This window comes from Leptosomus discolor, chromosome 5 (assembly GCF_034619465.1).
Source record: "Leptosomus discolor isolate bLepDis1 chromosome 5, bLepDis1.hap2, whole genome shotgun sequence".
Classification (NCBI taxonomy): Eukaryota; Metazoa; Chordata; class Aves; order Leptosomiformes; family Leptosomidae; genus Leptosomus; species Leptosomus discolor.
In genome coordinates, this window is record NC_141395.1 from 59,369,195 (window position 1) to 59,385,949 (window position 16,755).

Here is a 16,755-nt window from a genome sequence, read left to right on the forward strand (position 1 = left end):
CCCAAGGTTTTAAAGGAGCTGTCTAGTCACTTCAGAAAGAGGGCTGCTCAGTACCATGGTGGTTTTAAGGCCGGGGAGTGTGGGTCAGGGCTGCTCCCAAGCCCTCCTCTCTGGAGGAACTCTTTACCAGCTGAACATCCATGGTGCAGTAAAAACCCCACCTGGCCACCACTGTGTTCATCACATGGCAAGTAGAGAGCAGAGGGCATCTGGTGAGGAGGACTGTGGATGTGCAGTCTTGCACTCTGCCCTGTTTGGTCTCCAAGCCTTGCCCTTTGTCTCTGACTTGCCAGTTCTCTGTCACTAAATAAGGTCACATGTGTGACAGAGGGCAGAAAAGGAGGAGGCAGCATGGCAGAGGGAAACGTGGTCTTGAAAAGATGCCTTTGGATGAATTTGGATGCTAAGGGCCAAGGCAGTAAATCCTAATTAGCAAATAGATACTCTGAAATGCAAAGACAGACCTTGTGGAGTAAACAATTAAGTTGGCAAAGAACGAGCAAGACAGCCCCTCAGCTGCCCATGAACTGTTTATCCAGTGAAAAAAACAGAGGCAGAGTTTTTTCAGCATCTAGGAGCTATGACAACTTCTGTCAAAGCAAGACACCTGTTCCGCAGGGGAAAGACTTGTCAATGTGATCTGAGAAAAAGGACAGAGCGGCTGTGACCAGTGTGCATTTGGGAAGTGCCAAAGAGCCCTGGCTGTGGAGCCAGAGCCAGTTGTGCCAGGTGCTGTTTGACATCCCATGGGTGGATGCTGCAAAGGCAGCAATGGACTATGGGCAGATAGGGAGGTGCTAGGAAATAGTGAGGATGGAGATGGGGAGGACAGCACGAGCAGCCTGGCAGCTGCTACCAACTTCTGGAATGTATCCTGGTCAAGCAGGGTTTCGAAGGAAGGCAGTGAGGTCTAGAGAGAGTGAGATTGGTACAAAGAGGAGGTGAATACGGGAAAGCAACCGATGAGGACAGTGATCTTTTGGGCAGCTCTCCGGACAGCCAGTCTCTAAGCAATGAGCAGGGCCAGGCAGCATATGTGAAGGCTGTACATTAGAGGAAGGGATGTTGCACAGAGGAGATGTCAATGACCTGGAAAAAAGCATTGACTAAGGAAGGCAGAAGAGTCAGCAAGACTCTCAACTTGTACAAAGGGATCTAGATGACGACTCAAACCAAGCCAAGGGCTCACGTACAGCTCAAAGGGACAAGATAGTGGTAGCAATGGCGAAAGGAGTAAGGGGTGAAGAGCTGTGGGCAAAAGGTTAAGAGTTTTCTTTCAGTGGTACAGAGCTACAGCTTTTGGTTAGACATTCACGTGGAAATGTCAGAGAGAGGGGCTGAGATCTATCCCACATTAAAGAGGCAGAATGAGGAGTTATTTGGAGTCAAAATGGTAGCTGAGTCATTTTTTGAAGAGGAAAGACTTAGCTTTCCTAGAAAGCTGGGTGGAAATGGGGATGAGGAAAAGTCTACTATAAGAATGGAAAGACTAGAAAATGGTAGCCATTGGAAGACAAAAAGAATGTAAATAATAATGCTATTTTTTATATACCTTCCTAAATTAAAAGAAGGGCTGTTTCTACACATGAATCCACAGATTGGGATCTACCTCTTAAAACAGGTGTGGTTTACTATAGCCTAGGAAAACTAAGAGATGCCTATCTCAAAAATAAGTGACGTGTCTAGCACTCTGAAATCTGGTAACTAAGAAACTCATCCAAGGGTAACCATTGGAATGATTTGTTTAATGTCTCTGCATACCAATTTGCCAGAAGCATGGCTTGAGACAGACTAGTTTTGTTAGTAAAGAATCTTGATTTTAAGTTAAATTCTACACCATCTGTTTCATTATAATCCTCTTCCATCCACTCTCCAGGGGGACAGTAACAGCTTTAGTTTTAAGAAGCTGGACAACCAGCCTTCAGCACGAATAACATTTCAATACTTTCTCATAATCAGTTTTAGCAACTAAGCCAATGAGCTCTTGGTAGAGCTTATACCTGCCCGAGTGTCAGAGCCATTTGCAAAAAAGATACTGGGAAGCAGCACTCTTTTTGGCTGTTGAGTTCATGGCTGACCTTTGGTTTTTTGGTGATACTTTTCAATGTTCCCCTTCCTCTGTTCTAGTCTCCTCTTGAACAGTGACTGCTTCATGAGCTTTCCTGTTCGCTTCCTCCCATGAAGCTCCCTGAAAATGGAAGGACTTCCTTTCTCTCCCTGCCAAATTCTGGTCAAAAGCAGCTCATAAACTTCCCTGCTGACAACAAAGTCTTAGCATCAGCTTTGTTTAAATTTCCATTCACTTTTTCCCTTCCTGAGACACCATTTATATACAAGCCTGTTCAAGACTACTTGGAGAGATGAGTATCTGGGTAAGGATGAATGCAGCATGTGGAGGTCTGGTATAGACATACCCACAACAAGGAGGGATGGAACAGGAAAAAAAAACATCACCCAAGCACATAGCATATTCATTACCATATTAGTTAGAGGGAAGATGTGTCGGTACTTGCAAAATGTCTGTCACGGGTGCCATATAAAGCCCAATCTCTTCAAGACATTGTTAGTTCATTGCCTTTAAATGGACCTTGACTATCATTAGCAATCAATCAATTCTAAGCCAGCCTGAAGTCATGTAAGCAAACGCTCAATGAGCTGTTCCTACAGTTTCTAACTGGGTTCCCACCTCTCCCTCTCCTCCTTTCCTCACGCAGGGCAGCTATCAAGGGAAAGCTGTTTGTCTTTGCTGATCTCATACAGAAATACAGACTCCCTGCCACTTCCCTGCTCCCTGCCACCAGCTCCCCCACACAGGCACCCCAGTTTGTCACTCTTCCAGGGGCTGGCTTTGCTCACTTGCCCAGAAGAAGTCAAAGGGATTGTTTTCTGTCGGGCTGCTGGGTTGACTTAGCTCATGAAAGTGCCCAATAAGCCCCCGATGTGGGTGATGCTGGGGTTTGCAGTTGAGAGCAGGGAAAGGAAGAGGGAGGCAGAAGAAGGACCACCTCGCCGCAGGCAGCGAGAGCTAAAAACGGCTTTGCTGCCCACAGAGCCACGGTCAAAGCTGTGACACTGAGCAAGTTTGGTGCAGGCACTTGGTATCAGGTGTTTCAGCATGAATTCCCCTTCCTGACTAAAGAAATACAAGTACCAATGGAAATTTGTCTTGTGGTTTGGGCATTTCTCAAGCGTTTCTCTGGTGTCCAGCATTGCAGGAGGTTATTTTGCAGCTCTAACACATTGCCTCTAACAGAGAGCCTTTCCTCTACCCAGCTGCCTATTTTCACAAATGGGAACAACAGGGCTGTTCTCAGCCATGGGTTTGAGTGGTTCAGGCCTAGGGTAGATAGGACTAGTTACACTGCTCACGTGGCTCCATGAGCCTCATTTCAAGAGGAAGCCAGGCTGGCATTCAGGAGTAGCAGCCCCAGAAAGCACCTCTGCAGATGCCAGGTTGCATCTATCCCTTCACAGGAGTGAAAGGTGAAGTCCGGCCACCACTGACTAAAAATAGTCAGTGCAATCAAGGCAGTATTAGCAGTCAGTAGTTTTACACTGGACAATTTTATTGTCACATGATTGCGCTTGTTCCCATTCACCTACCCCAAGTGGGGAATGGGGAAGCAACACAGATGTTTCGGTGCTAACAAAATGCCTGAAGCCACAGAGCAAGCAAGAGACAATTCAGAAGTGTCTAAAGCAGTGGTTTCCAAATCTCTGTCCATGGTGCACTAGCATCTGTGAGGTCCACAGGGTCATATTGTCCATGCAGTGTTTCCAATTAAAAGGCTTATGAAAAAATAGCAGGAGGAATTTTGAGGATTGACAGTGACTGCAGTCCAAAACCATCTTATAACTTTATCAACTAGATTGTGAAGTCTGTCTTGGTACAGCACTGTATGTGTGTTCTAGGACAGACTACACATCTCCTAGACATGCAGAAATTGTCTTCTGATTGACAGAGGTCAGTTAAATTGATTTTAGTAACGTGCGTGATTTATAGATTTTTCCCAAAGGTGTTCAAGCTAGCAGCTTTCTGCACATGCACGTGAACATTTAGCACATGACAAAACCAAGTTCCTCCTGACTTCAGTGATGCAGAATTCCATTGTTATTTGAGAAAAACACAGGCATGCTTTGTCCATTTAGAAAGCAGCCCAGAAACTGAAAAGTTGTCCTCATTTGCTAGTGGCAGTTATGATCCAGTGTCACATTCTTTCAGCTGTGTAACAGCTCACGCTTTCAGATGCATAATAGCAAATTCTTTGAATGATTTACTGCAGCAGCAAATAGCAGCTGTGTACTATTTCTTAACCTTTCTTAGCATGGTCCTTAATGAACAGTATTTCTTAGACTTCATCAAGAAAAATATTCTCTTCTAGCATTGATCTGGCAAGAGCTAACAGCAGCAGTAGGTGCCTTTTAGAAAATTTATCTAAGGGCTAAGCAATTTTTTCTAAAATCACAAACAATGCAAATTTACTTTCCAAGTACAAAATACAGCAAGTGAAATATAGTCACAAATGTAAATTATTTTCCCCTCTGTTTCTGTGCAGAGAGAAAAAGGAGCTCCGTTGCACAGACACTATTCTGGTCAGTTCCCATGCTGCACACAGCCTGCTGTGATATGAAACCTGAATTGTATCTCCTTCAACAACAGAAAGTGCCACTGCATTAAGCATTACTGTAACAGAAATTGAGTAATGACCATAATTACAGTTCTGAATACCAGCAGGACATATACAAACATTTTAGACTTTTTTTTTTTTCCCAGAAGACATCATTCTTCAGTTATTCTTTTGGTTGGAAATAAATACGCAGTTTTCACCCTTCAAAAGATCCACAAATAATTCAAAATAAAGCAACCATTTTATTGCAAAAATTGCAGTGTCCATTTACAGCTAAAGAAAACATGTATATCAAAAGAGAGTTAAAACTACCAGCAGGTAACGGCTACTGAACTTGAAGGCACATCAGGAATAAGAAGCTAAAAATTAAGGCCCATCCTGTTGACCTGAGAGTATGCTGTGCAATTAACATGCATTTATTTTCTAGGCATATTTTCATTTTGCAAAGTACCGTGTAAGACACAAAGGCGGTTTGGGCACTATGCTACTATCAGTAAACAAAAGGTAAAGAAGACAGACACGATATACTCTTGTGAGGGGTTGGATGGCATCAGCATCCATATGGAAAGAACAGACAGCAGCGATTAAAGTTTAGGGACAGTCTTGAAAACCAGAGGAAGAAATGGTCAGAATGATGTCTGGTGAAAAGTCACTCAAGCATTCACTCTAACTGGCACTATATAGTTTTTATAACAGCTACTGCACATTCAGGAGACTGATCAGGCCAGCCCGGTCCATAGCATCTTTCTCACTGCCAACGTGTGGGTAAGCAAATACTTAGCAGTTTGGGACCATGAACTGATCTGGATGGAGTATATATAGCTTCTGACAGCTTCACTGTGGGCAAACTGTGCAAGAAAAACCCCAACAAAAACCTAAAAAGGATTTTCAAAGAGTTGGCCTTAGTGGCTGTGCAGTGTGTTGTACATGTAAGAGTGCATCCTGGGACAGACAGGTGGCTGGGTTTTAGATGGCTCAGAGTCAACAAAGTAACACCTTCATTAGTAGAGTCAGAAAAACAGCTGAGGTTCTAAAAGACAAGACGCATAGTGTGTAAATATCATGGGAAAGACAAAGTATAGGTACATTACTTGATGTGGCAGGAAAGAAAACGAAAGATCACATTTACAAATAAGTAATAAACAGCACTTTTTACTTCTGTTGGAAGTTAACTGAACAAAGCATGTCAAGTCAAGAGTAAGTTGAAGAGTTCAGAGGACTTGGATGGTGTTCAAGTTGGCAACAGCTGATTACTCTTATCCTAGGGTGCTCCAGCAACCAGCCACCTCAGCGTGGGCCATGAGTGTTGCTCTTTGAGAACTCAGAGCACAGAAAAGGGTCCAAGAGAGCAGGGGGACAAGCACAAGGAACTGAAAAAGAAGGGGACTCAGTCAACTAAACCTGGAAAAACGCTAGAATAATTTTTATAAAATCCTATTTGTAAGTAAAAAAAGTACCCAGCAACAGCCAGCCAACATGGATTTGTCAGGAACAAAGCATGCCGTACCCCACTACCATCCGTTTCCTTCTTCATGAAAACTGGCCTGGTGGCCACAGGTGCGCAAGATCCCAAATCTCCCTGTTGCTGTAAAGGCCTTTGATGTTGTCACAGGTGAAATATAGGGCTCCAATCCATATCAACCATAAGGAGAATCTCAGCAGTACAAAATGTCCTCAAAAAGCAAGTACAAAAGGCTTACCGGGAACCTGGGAAGACACTCAAACAGGGTCCTGCAAGGCTTTGCCTGGGATCTATCCTATTCAGTGTGTTCATGAACAACTTGGACTATAGAGTCAAAGAGGACATCTGCAAGACTTCCCCATGATACAACACCTGGATGAACTGTACACAGCATAGGAGACAGGTTTAGAATGCTGGTATCTTGATAAATTTGGTCAGAGACCCATTAAAGACACGTATGCAGCCACTAAATACATAGGGACAAAACGGAGATGATTAGTGGTACTGAAATCGATCTGGGATGTTTGCAGAGCAGGAACTCAATGTGAGTCAATGTGATGCTGTTGCAAAAAGGCAAATGTAATTCCAGCGTGTGTTAGCAGCACTAATGTATGCAAGTGCCAGAAATTATTGTTCCAGCTACCCTGCACTAGCCTCAGCCAGCACTCTGGGTCACATTTTGGACCACACGATTTAAGAGTACATTCAAACTGGAGAGGATCCAGAGAAGAGCACCGACCATTGCTAGACTTAGGATGTGACACACGAGAGTGATTCAAATAACTGGGTTTACTTAAGAGAAGACTAGGAGAACACGCCAGCAATGTTCAAAGGAGGACAGTATTCATCGCATCTACTGCCAGTCAGAGCAATAAGTAATTGACTTAACTCACAGGGATAAACTCTTGCTGTGACGTCTCTCCAGTTGTGCGATTCAACAGTGGTACATGCTGCTTACAAGCTCACAGGATCCCTTTCGTTGGAAGCTTTTAAGCATCAGAGAAACAGTTGCTAGTACAGCCTTGTCAGATTTGATCCAATCTCAGAGCAAGGAGATGGACTTTTTGAGACTTCTCTTAGTCCTTACTCCTCTGTAAGATCTCCAGCACTTAGTAATGTTTTTCACACTGTTTGTGATTTTCCAACAGCTACAAACAGGGAGCACACAAATATGTTTGCCATGCCATCAAAGTGCTGTATGGACCTTAATTTTATATATTTAATGGACAGTATTTTTCAGAGGAAAGCTGTGCCATATTTTCTGAAAAAGCTGACATTGCTTGAACAGATTCTTGTCACTAAGTGTTGGGACAACTAGATTCCTCCTTTCCCAGAAACCCCAATGCTAAAAGCCATATAAGAGAATTGTAAAACATACACCTGACCTATTCCACCTTTTTTTGAAAACTACCAAGATAACACAACTCCCTCAGTGTGTCTCTATTATGCCTTATCTATATAATAACCGTAACACAGTAGACAATGCATTAAAAAAATTCCAAATAATTTTCAAAATGGACAGTAAAATTCCACAGACAGAACTTTCCCTAGAGCACCATCACTGATGATGCTACAGAAATCGCACACTGAACACCAGTCCAAAGCCGAGTTTTGGGGCAGAACTCAAAGTCCACTGCGAAACCTGTAAGGTTCTCAACAGGCAAATCAAAGGTCCCCAGATTACACACAGCAGAACGGGGCTGAGCAGACAGGAACACAAGCTGACCTTTACTTTGTTTGCAGATTCCGTTGGACTACCTGAGTTTACTGGCCAGACCTTGGGAAGACCACACTTCTAGTAAAGACAGTACTTCCCAACTTGTTTCCGTGAAAATGGGAAACAAAACAGACCTCAAGCCTGTCAGTGTTTGATGACAAAATAAATTCCATCTATTAGCTCTTCTTATCCAGATGGGAAAACAGTTCAACACAGTTTACAGAAATGCTACAAATTCCTTCATTGCTATGTGGTTTGCGAACAGCCTGTGGTCATTAGCTTTACTTGAGCTGAAGTGTTTTCAGCTCAACAGCAAATAATCAAAAGGGATCGTCTCCAGGGACACTTCAAGAGCACTGCATAAAGCCAACTATTTCCTTAAGGCTACACAGCAACTGTCTTCAACTTCTATTTCAGATTTTTCACACAGCTTTTTGATAGCAAGAAAGCAGAAACCCTTACAGATAGGTAGAGGTGCAGAAAGTAGCCTAAGTAAGTCCGAGTAACACAAATTGCAAAACTGTTCTTGATTGCCCAGTAGTCCCCAAGATGGCCTCGTCATCTTGTACGCTGGGATCTAAAGTGGGATTTTTCTCAGAACATTTTAAGCTCTGCTTAAAATGCAATTTCAGGTGTCACTTAAAAAGATTTCCAGAAGAGATGTGGGCTTCTGAAAATCCAAAATCACTTCTTAAATTTGCTCTTAAAATCAGTGAGAGCTGATGCCCATGCTGACAATGTAAGAACCCTTTACCTAAATGCTGTCCCTGCACAAAGATGTATCTTTCTCCAGGGCACATGGGAAACTTCCCATGCCTATTTTTCTTTCTTGTAAAGCTAGACAGCTTCAAGTTCCAGGACTGTTCACAGTCAGGAAGTAAGTTTATAAGTGCAGTAATACTTGTCTTCAAAAGCAGGCAGGAAATATGACATTTTACATTTCAGTTTTTTAATTCTCTTTAATCAGACACATTACAATGCACAACTGTGTCTTTGGCCAGGTAACAGGGCGCCATACTTCAGATCAGGAAGAGATGATGGAGGACTAGTCCTTCCTCCGGCCTTTTAGGTACAAGGAGCATTGCAGACATTCTAAATGAGGACGATTCCCGCATTTAGTACAGCATTCCCCCTATACTTATAAAGCCTTTGTAACACTTCAGTCACAGCTTTCATTTATTTCTGTAATTGAGATGGCAGCTACTGCAGCTAGGGATCTTATTGAACCAAGGATCACCCTTGCCTTCTGATACATAAAAAAAAAAAAGCATCATTTCAGCAGGTATTTTCAACGTGAGCATCATAAAGTTTCGGAAATGCAATTCTAACTGAAGTTAACCATCCCACTAGTGATGCAGCTTTCCAGCTCTTCAGGGCTCATTAAAAGAGATTGTTTATGAAACAAAGTCTTTTTATTTAATGCTACACAATCTGAATTGAAGGAATAGAACATATACTTCACCTCAGGACCAAGCTATAGGGATACATCCCAGAACATTTTCCAAAGTAAAACCAGATTAGCAAATACCAATCAGTGCAAGAAACATCTTTATCCATTTGCACTCCGCGTATTTTCAGACAAGCTACAGCATCAGAACATTGAAGTACCTCTCCCCCATACAGCACGAAGGTCAAGAGCAGCTTTCTTGCCTTGTGGGAACCAGTTTGTCAGGATCTATGTATTGATAACATTAAAGAAAAACAAATGAAGCGTTACATTCTGATGTCAGGTGTACAAGTGCAGTAGTGGATTACTCTGAGGAGAACAATATCACCTATAAAAGTTAAGTGGTATACAGGTTATCCTGGAGTGACTATAATACAGAGAAACTTGATGCCCAATTATTTACAGAGATACTGTCACAGCAAAGAGGACAGGAAGCTAGTCTCACAGAAGTAGTTCAATAAAGAGCAAATGAGTGGACAAAGACAAAAGCTTTGACTTTATATAATAAAATACCAAGTGCATTCTTTTAAGTGAATGAGTCTTTGAGACTATGGTCCTAGATTTTAGGAAGCCATTTGAAGGTCAGATGTACAGCCCTGCTGCGGAGCAAGGGTTACTTGGGCTGCCCAAATTTTTAGATTCACTGTAACCTCAGTAAATCACAGCAATTCTAGTATTGCTTCTTACTGCAAGGTCAAAACTAAAGCTCTTAAATAAGCCCCCCCTCCAAATGCCAAAGATGGGATTTTGTATAGCAGAACTTCTAGCACAAGTCAGGTGTTTCTCCACTACTTCTGTGCTGTACATCTGGGATTAGAACTGAGCCCAAAACACTGTAAGGGTAATTATGTTTAGCTGCCCAAAGTTCTTGGCCAGAGAGTTATTATCCAGCTTTTTCTTGTCAATGCAACTTTAATCACATCCAATTTCTTAAAGTAGCCGTATTATTTTAGTTACTTTGGCTCTTTTCCAAGAGGCTTATTTTAAGCTGGTTGTGAAGAAAGGTTATTAATGGCTGGCTATTTTGCATATTTCTTGAAGAGTTGCTACTGAAATAACCAGACGCATTTGAGGGGGAACGCATGTGCTTGACTGCTCAAAATATCATTAAAAATCTTTTCAAATTTTTCAACAAAGAGCAGAGTTCCTTTAACTAATATTTGCGAGCATTTTTCAAGCCAGCATACCCAGCAGCATTGAATCCTGCCACCCCTCAGCCTCCTCAGCCAGCTAACAGATACGAAAGATAACAAGCATAACCAGAGCCTCTCCAGTGCAGCACTCCAAGGAACATGACCCTCACAGCACAGGATCCCTCTCGAAATGCCTTGCAGTACGAGACTCCAGCACACAGGACAAAAACGTAGAAGGGAGTCTCACGATTCTCATGCAGCTTCAAGGGAGTCTGCTGAGCCTCGAGCCAAGGACTCGACCACGGGGCTCAAGCAGGCAGCACACCGAACAGTCAATCTGAGCCACTTCCCTTTTCACTTAAGATTAATTTACTGTAATGTACATTACTTTCAGTGGAATGATACTGCTCGTGTTTTGGCAGGATGGGGAAAATTCCACTTTGTCTTTTTTATTATTTTATAAGGCAGATAATGCAGAAAGTTGAAACAGAACTTCTACAAGGATTTGATCTGTGATATTGTAAAATCAAAGTACTACTTTATTAAATGAGTTATTTTACACAATATGAACATCAATATAATTACAATTGTAAAAAATTTTTTATAACAAGTATGGACTGATTTTTCAGGATTTCCAAATAGGGCACAACTGTACATTTACACAGAATTGTCTTTGCATGAAGCCCAAGAGGGAACAGCATAAAAATATGAATGTTTCTGTAGCCCCTTCATTTTTGCTGATCAACAGTTTTAGAAAAGCAGCTGCAGGTTTGTTATGTAAGGTCTGACAGTAGAAGAGTCAATAGGTGCCATGATTTCACCTATAAAAAACAAGAATAACTCAGTTAAGCTGAACCATTACACAATGCTGTTTACCTTTGCGTCAACAAAATACCACAAAAATATTGCTTTTTACCTCATTTCAGCCTTTTATTATAACTACTTTAAGTTACTGCCTAACAACCAACTATTGGGAAATCTCTACTATAGTTAAGACAGAGGCTAAGTTTCAGATTTGAATGCAGAAAAATCTGCGTTCGTTTGCATAGCTTCAAGAACAATAAAGCTCAATTGTTGGAAATATACTGAAAAACTATTTTCATGACATGTTTCGTAGCAACAGACAGACTGTATTTGTTTATGTATTTTGTACGAAGCAAAACTAACATTTCAAAGCAAGAAGTAAATAACGAAGCATTCCTACAACTCTAAGGATGGCCATCTGAAATAACATTAATCCCTTTTAACACAGCCCCCATGCACAGTGAAAGGCCACAGCCATTTCACCTATGTAAGTATTACCTTGCTGCTTCTGTGTTCAGAGGTATAACTTTAACCTATCGTTAGTTTTTGTATTAAAGGAAATAAGGCAAGTTTTAAGTCCCAGTTGCTGGTGGTAAAAAACCTAATTCAGAACACACGTTTCTCAATCATTTAAAAATTAAGGTAATGACCTGTAGACAACTTTACGCCTGAACATCAGCCAATTCTGGAGGAAGTGGAGTCTTAGGATGCTTGCTTTCAAAGTGCTGTTTGAAGGTCTTGGGATCCGGCATTTGTGTCTGATTAAAGAGAGACATTTAACTTTACGCACAGTACAAGAGTTAAATACCACTGCAAAACCTGTTCCCCTCTGTTCTGTTTTCTTCTTCCTGAAGCAAATTGTCTCCTCAGTGACACTGCTCTAGTGACAGAAGCACCATTAATTCAGCTGCAGATTAAGAAGGAGTATTTAACCTCAGATTTTCAGAGAGGTGCTTTTAAGCACTAGTATCACACTGTTTCAGCAAGTTCACCAGTTTCTTGCTAGAAATCTCCCTGCAGAATTACACCTCACATGCTGGTGTGGTGGAAAACCTACCTCCTTATCATTTTATTTTTCAGCACCAAAAAGATAAATGTTTATGCTTTTCAGAACCAAATCTTTATGCAAGCTATTTCTTTTGTTTATCAGCAGGCCAAAGAGTTACATGGCACAGACTGATTCTCTACTTGGCACAAGCTATCTCAGACCATTGCTACTACACAGTTGCAGGCATCGACTGCCCAAAGTGATTGCTCTACAGCCTGATTTCACAAGAAGAGGAGCTGGTTACAAGTACTTAAGTGAGCAGCCCTTAATTTGGAATCTTATTTAAGACATTCAAAGTGACAAATCTATTCTGGGTCTGCCCATTCAAGTGAAAACGGCAAGTTTATCCTTCAGCTCCAAACCGAGCACATTCAGTAAAACCAGCCAGAAGGAAAGTATAATCTGATTAGCGCTCACATTTCTGTTCTCGTGTCAAGAAATTTATGGTAGTAAAAGTTACTGTGCATCAAACTTACACTAAAGCTTTTGGCACCACCACTTTTCCTCTCTCCATTAACACTGATAACCAGTGATTCTAAGATGTGCCAATTCCATCACAAAGAAAAGTTGTTTCCATTTGGAGATTAAACACGAAGTGATCTCACACTTTTTACATTTTGTACACCACACTAAGAGCACACACAGACCCCTGCAATTCGAAAGGCAAGACAACTACTAAGAATGGATCTGTACACGACCTCTCAAGATTTTCTCGTATCTCAATTATCAGCTCAGCTGAGTAACCCGTAAGCAAGTCACATAACAGATGCAAATACTTAGAGCAACAAGCCAGACAGACACTTCAGAAGTATGTTAGTTTCCACTACATAATCTTCTAAAAATTCTGCTCTAGCCTGGAAGACAGACCTGCCTACAATATTTTGTCTTCAGTTCCTCTTACCCTACAGACAGTGCAGGTATATATCAAGGCAGCCTTGGCTGCAGCCTTCTGATCATGTCCTTGTTTCTTTTTTTGCTCAGCTTGCTTTTTGGCATTTTTCTGCTGCGACTGAATCTTCTGCTGTCCACGAGCCATATCTATGAACAAAAAGAAGACATTTAGTCTACAAATGTGAAAAGCTACTGCTGCTAGCTGACTCAGAAGCCATAACCATGAGCATAATGCAGTCATGCGCTCTGTCCATAAGGTCTACAACTCCCATAACTCTCATACAACAGACATATGCTGTTCAAGCCCTTTACTATGTAAAGAACCTCTAGTTTTAGTCTCGTTCTTGAAATACGCACCAGAATTCTAAGGTTTCTTCCTCTACAAAGCTTCAAGGTCTACTTTCGTGAAATGTTTTCAATAGTCAGAATAATTAAAGTTTCCTTTACCGTTAATAGAAACTTATTGTCTACTTCCCCAGGTACAGTAAAATTTAGGTTGGTTGTTGTTGGTTTGCTTTTGGTTTGGTTTTTTGAAGCTTAAGACTCAACCTTTATTTCTGGAACTTGAAACAGGTTCCAAGAACGGCAAATCAAAGTATTACCCAAGCTGTATTGCTGCCTTTTGGTGTACGCGCTTGTGAGCTGCTTTGCAGTTGGGGATGTCAAGAACAATAGGTCACCCCTCTTTATTCACGGCTATTTTTACAGGTGGCCATTCTTTTTGATTTTCAGCTGATGTTACATGCACAGATACTTCTTATAAAGAAGTAAGACTGCCCCCATCAGAAGCCATTACTCTATATAACATAGGAACGTAAAGGAAGCAAACACTGCTGCCAACTGCTGCTATAGAAGGTCCACCGCAAGACGAAATGAGATACAAAAATCTCATTTCAGGGAGCAGCAAACCAGCGTATTTTACAACAGCAACGCTCCACCTGCACGCAGCCCACTAGGACACCAAATTCAGCTTCACCCCACCCCCAGAGCAGACGCCAGGCAGGATTTGGGCACACCAACACAGCAGGCTTCAGAGTGTGGTTATATAACCCAGCAGCCCACTTTCGGCTATTATCTTTCTCACAATCCCTCATGGCCCACGCACAATCCAGTTGTGCAGCTCTCACAGAAGCACAAGGCTTACTACACGAGCACAGGACAGCTAGTGAAGTCCATTGTTTTCAGGACAACTGGTAAAGTCTAACATTCCCAGGAGGCTGGCTGGTTGGTCACTGCCCCTCTATACAACCTGGGCATTTGCTATAAGTTTGGTACTCATGAGACACACACAACAGGTCTGTCATGCAGTCCTTCCCACAAGGACAGATAGCCTTCCACTGCAAGAGGGAGAAGGGCCTACCCAAACAAGGACTGACCTCCAGTAAATACGCATGAAAAGCCCTTAGAACCACTATGAAAATGAAGTTTCTACAAAACACCAACATCATCTGGAAATTCACTAATACTGCCAGAATTTCTGGACATGTAGCCTCACAGTGCTTAACACTGAGCAAAAAGACAGTCCTGAGACCCAGAACAGCTCCTTCAGATTGAAAGGCACCCCTCGGGCCACAGTCCAGTTCTTTCAAGGTCTGTAATACCACCATGTAACCCATCGCAGCAGCATTACACTACATCTTCAGGGTTCCCTCCTCTTCCTCCATCAGTTTCTCTAACGGAGAACTTAAAAGTCCATGTGGCTAACAAAACTGAACGCAAGAGAACACAAATTCTATTAATGAGCATATAGAAATATATGTGGCACTCAACAGTTTCCATAAGATACAGCACTGAATGTTAACAAGACTAAAAATACCAGTCTATGTTTCACTGTATGCTACCGTCACTCCAAAACATCCCAGTCAGGGCCTCACACTGTTTACATACAGTGTGGCTCAACGAGAACACTGAATTCCCATTTAAAAAAGAAAAAAAAGAAAGGAAAGAAAGAAAAGATATTGCCAAATGCATAATTGCCTTTGCATAAACTAGAAGGAACTGTAGGTTTTATTTCAGTTCTATTTTACTAGCAGTACAGTAATTCTCCAGAAGTCAGGGGGCTCCCGATAGAAAATACTCAGATGTAATAAAAAAGAATTATTTTCATAAAGTGTCTGCGTACTATTTTTGTATTTTAGGCCCTTGATGAAAGCTTGTTAAGTAGAACATTGCAACAGGCAACACACTGAGCTTGTATGTATTTGGCAACTGCTGGTTTTAGTTAAGACACTAACAAGAAAGCATGAACAACAACATCTGCTTAATAATATCAATCTACATATGATGCCAGAGACCAAGAATCCAAGAGTTCAAATACTGCAACTTACACAAATAAAGTTGAAACACACAGAATAAATACTCAAGTACTGGAAAATTAAGACTATTTGGTCTACCAGTATTGTAAGAAAGTGACAAAAATAACCCCAAAGTTCATTGAAAATAATGACGAATTCATCCACAAGGCCAAATCTGCATTTCAGTTGCACAACACAGATTAAGTGTTGTTTTCCTTATCAGGCACACCCTCCAAGAGAGTCCAGCAAACCGGCCCGCTGTTTTGAAATAACGATGCCTGAGCACGTAGGAAGCCTAACACCACAGAGGAATTTGCTGCCATATCACAATAGCAGCAGCACGTGCATTACAGGGCAGCGAGGCTGAAGCCTGCAGTATGTTGATGCCTCACAGAGTCATTTCCTTCCAAGTAACCAGAGCCCGAGCGAAGAGTTTCAAGTCTTAAAACTGGACACCGACAGCTGCTTCCGCTGTCACTTCCAGGCACAAACAGCAGCTTGAGGCACCCTGGATCCCCGGGCTAAGCGGCGAAGGGCCTGGGCCAGAGCAGCAGCAAGCTCGGCCTTCGCTCAGCACCGCTACGAGGGAAGCCCCCGGCCCGGGCCCGGCCCGAGGCGCGAAGGAGCAGCGGGAGGCCGTGGCGTGCCGGGCGAGCCCCGCGGGGCGGGGGGCGGCCGCAGCCCGGCCAGCCCCACCACGTGCCCCACGGGAAGGGGCTGAGGAAGGAAGCGGGCCCCAGCTGCGGAGCCCCAGCCGCGGGGAGGCGGCCCGCGGCAGGCCGGCAGCGGAGCGCGCCTCGATGCCGGGCCGCCCCCTTCCCCCCGGGGCGGGCCTGCTCCGCCGCGCCGCGGCCAGGCCCGCGCCCGCGACCCCCTACCCCACTCCGCGACCCCCACCCGCCCCGCAGCCGGCGCGGCCGCCCCGCCGGGCGAAGGGCCGGCGCCGCCGCTCACCCGGCCTGCGAGTCCGGCCCTGGCGAGCGGGTGGAGAAGGCTCCGCGCGGCCCCGCAGCAGCCGCCGCCGCCTGCCCGAGAGGAGGAGGAGGAAGAGGACGGGGAGGCGCCGGCACTGCGCATGCGCGGCCCCGCCCCGGCGCCCGCGCTGCCCGGCCCTGCCGGCGCGCCGCCCGGCCAATGGCGGCGCCCGCCCGTTACATAAGGCGGGGAGCGGGGGGGGCCGCGGCTGCGCTGCCCTCAGCGGGGGGCGGGCGCCGCGCTGCAGCCGGGGCCCTGCCCGCGCCCCGCGGGGGCCGCGCTGGGCTTGGGGCGGGGGCTCCGCCGGTGCCCGGCGTTGGGCGGGGCCTGGGGCTCGGCGGGAGAGGGAAGGCTGC

General features: G+C 43.9%; 1 protein-coding gene across 1 annotated transcript; it reads right to left on the minus strand.

The window, feature by feature from the left end:
• Nucleotides 1-10,903: 10,903 nt before the first annotated feature.
• ZNF706 (zinc finger protein 706) lies at nucleotides 10,904-16,437 on the minus strand. Its single transcript, XM_086465345.1, has 4 exons — nucleotides 16,379-16,437; nucleotides 13,141-13,277; nucleotides 11,842-11,949; nucleotides 10,904-11,208 (listed from the first exon to the last, which is right to left on the minus strand). Exons 2-3 carry the CDS (start codon nucleotides 13,273-13,275, stop codon nucleotides 11,854-11,856), a joined length of 231 nt encoding a protein of 76 aa, XP_086321471.1. The 5' UTR covers nucleotides 13,276-13,277; nucleotides 16,379-16,437; the 3' UTR covers nucleotides 10,904-11,208; nucleotides 11,842-11,853.
• Nucleotides 16,438-16,755: the final 318 nt, after the last annotated feature.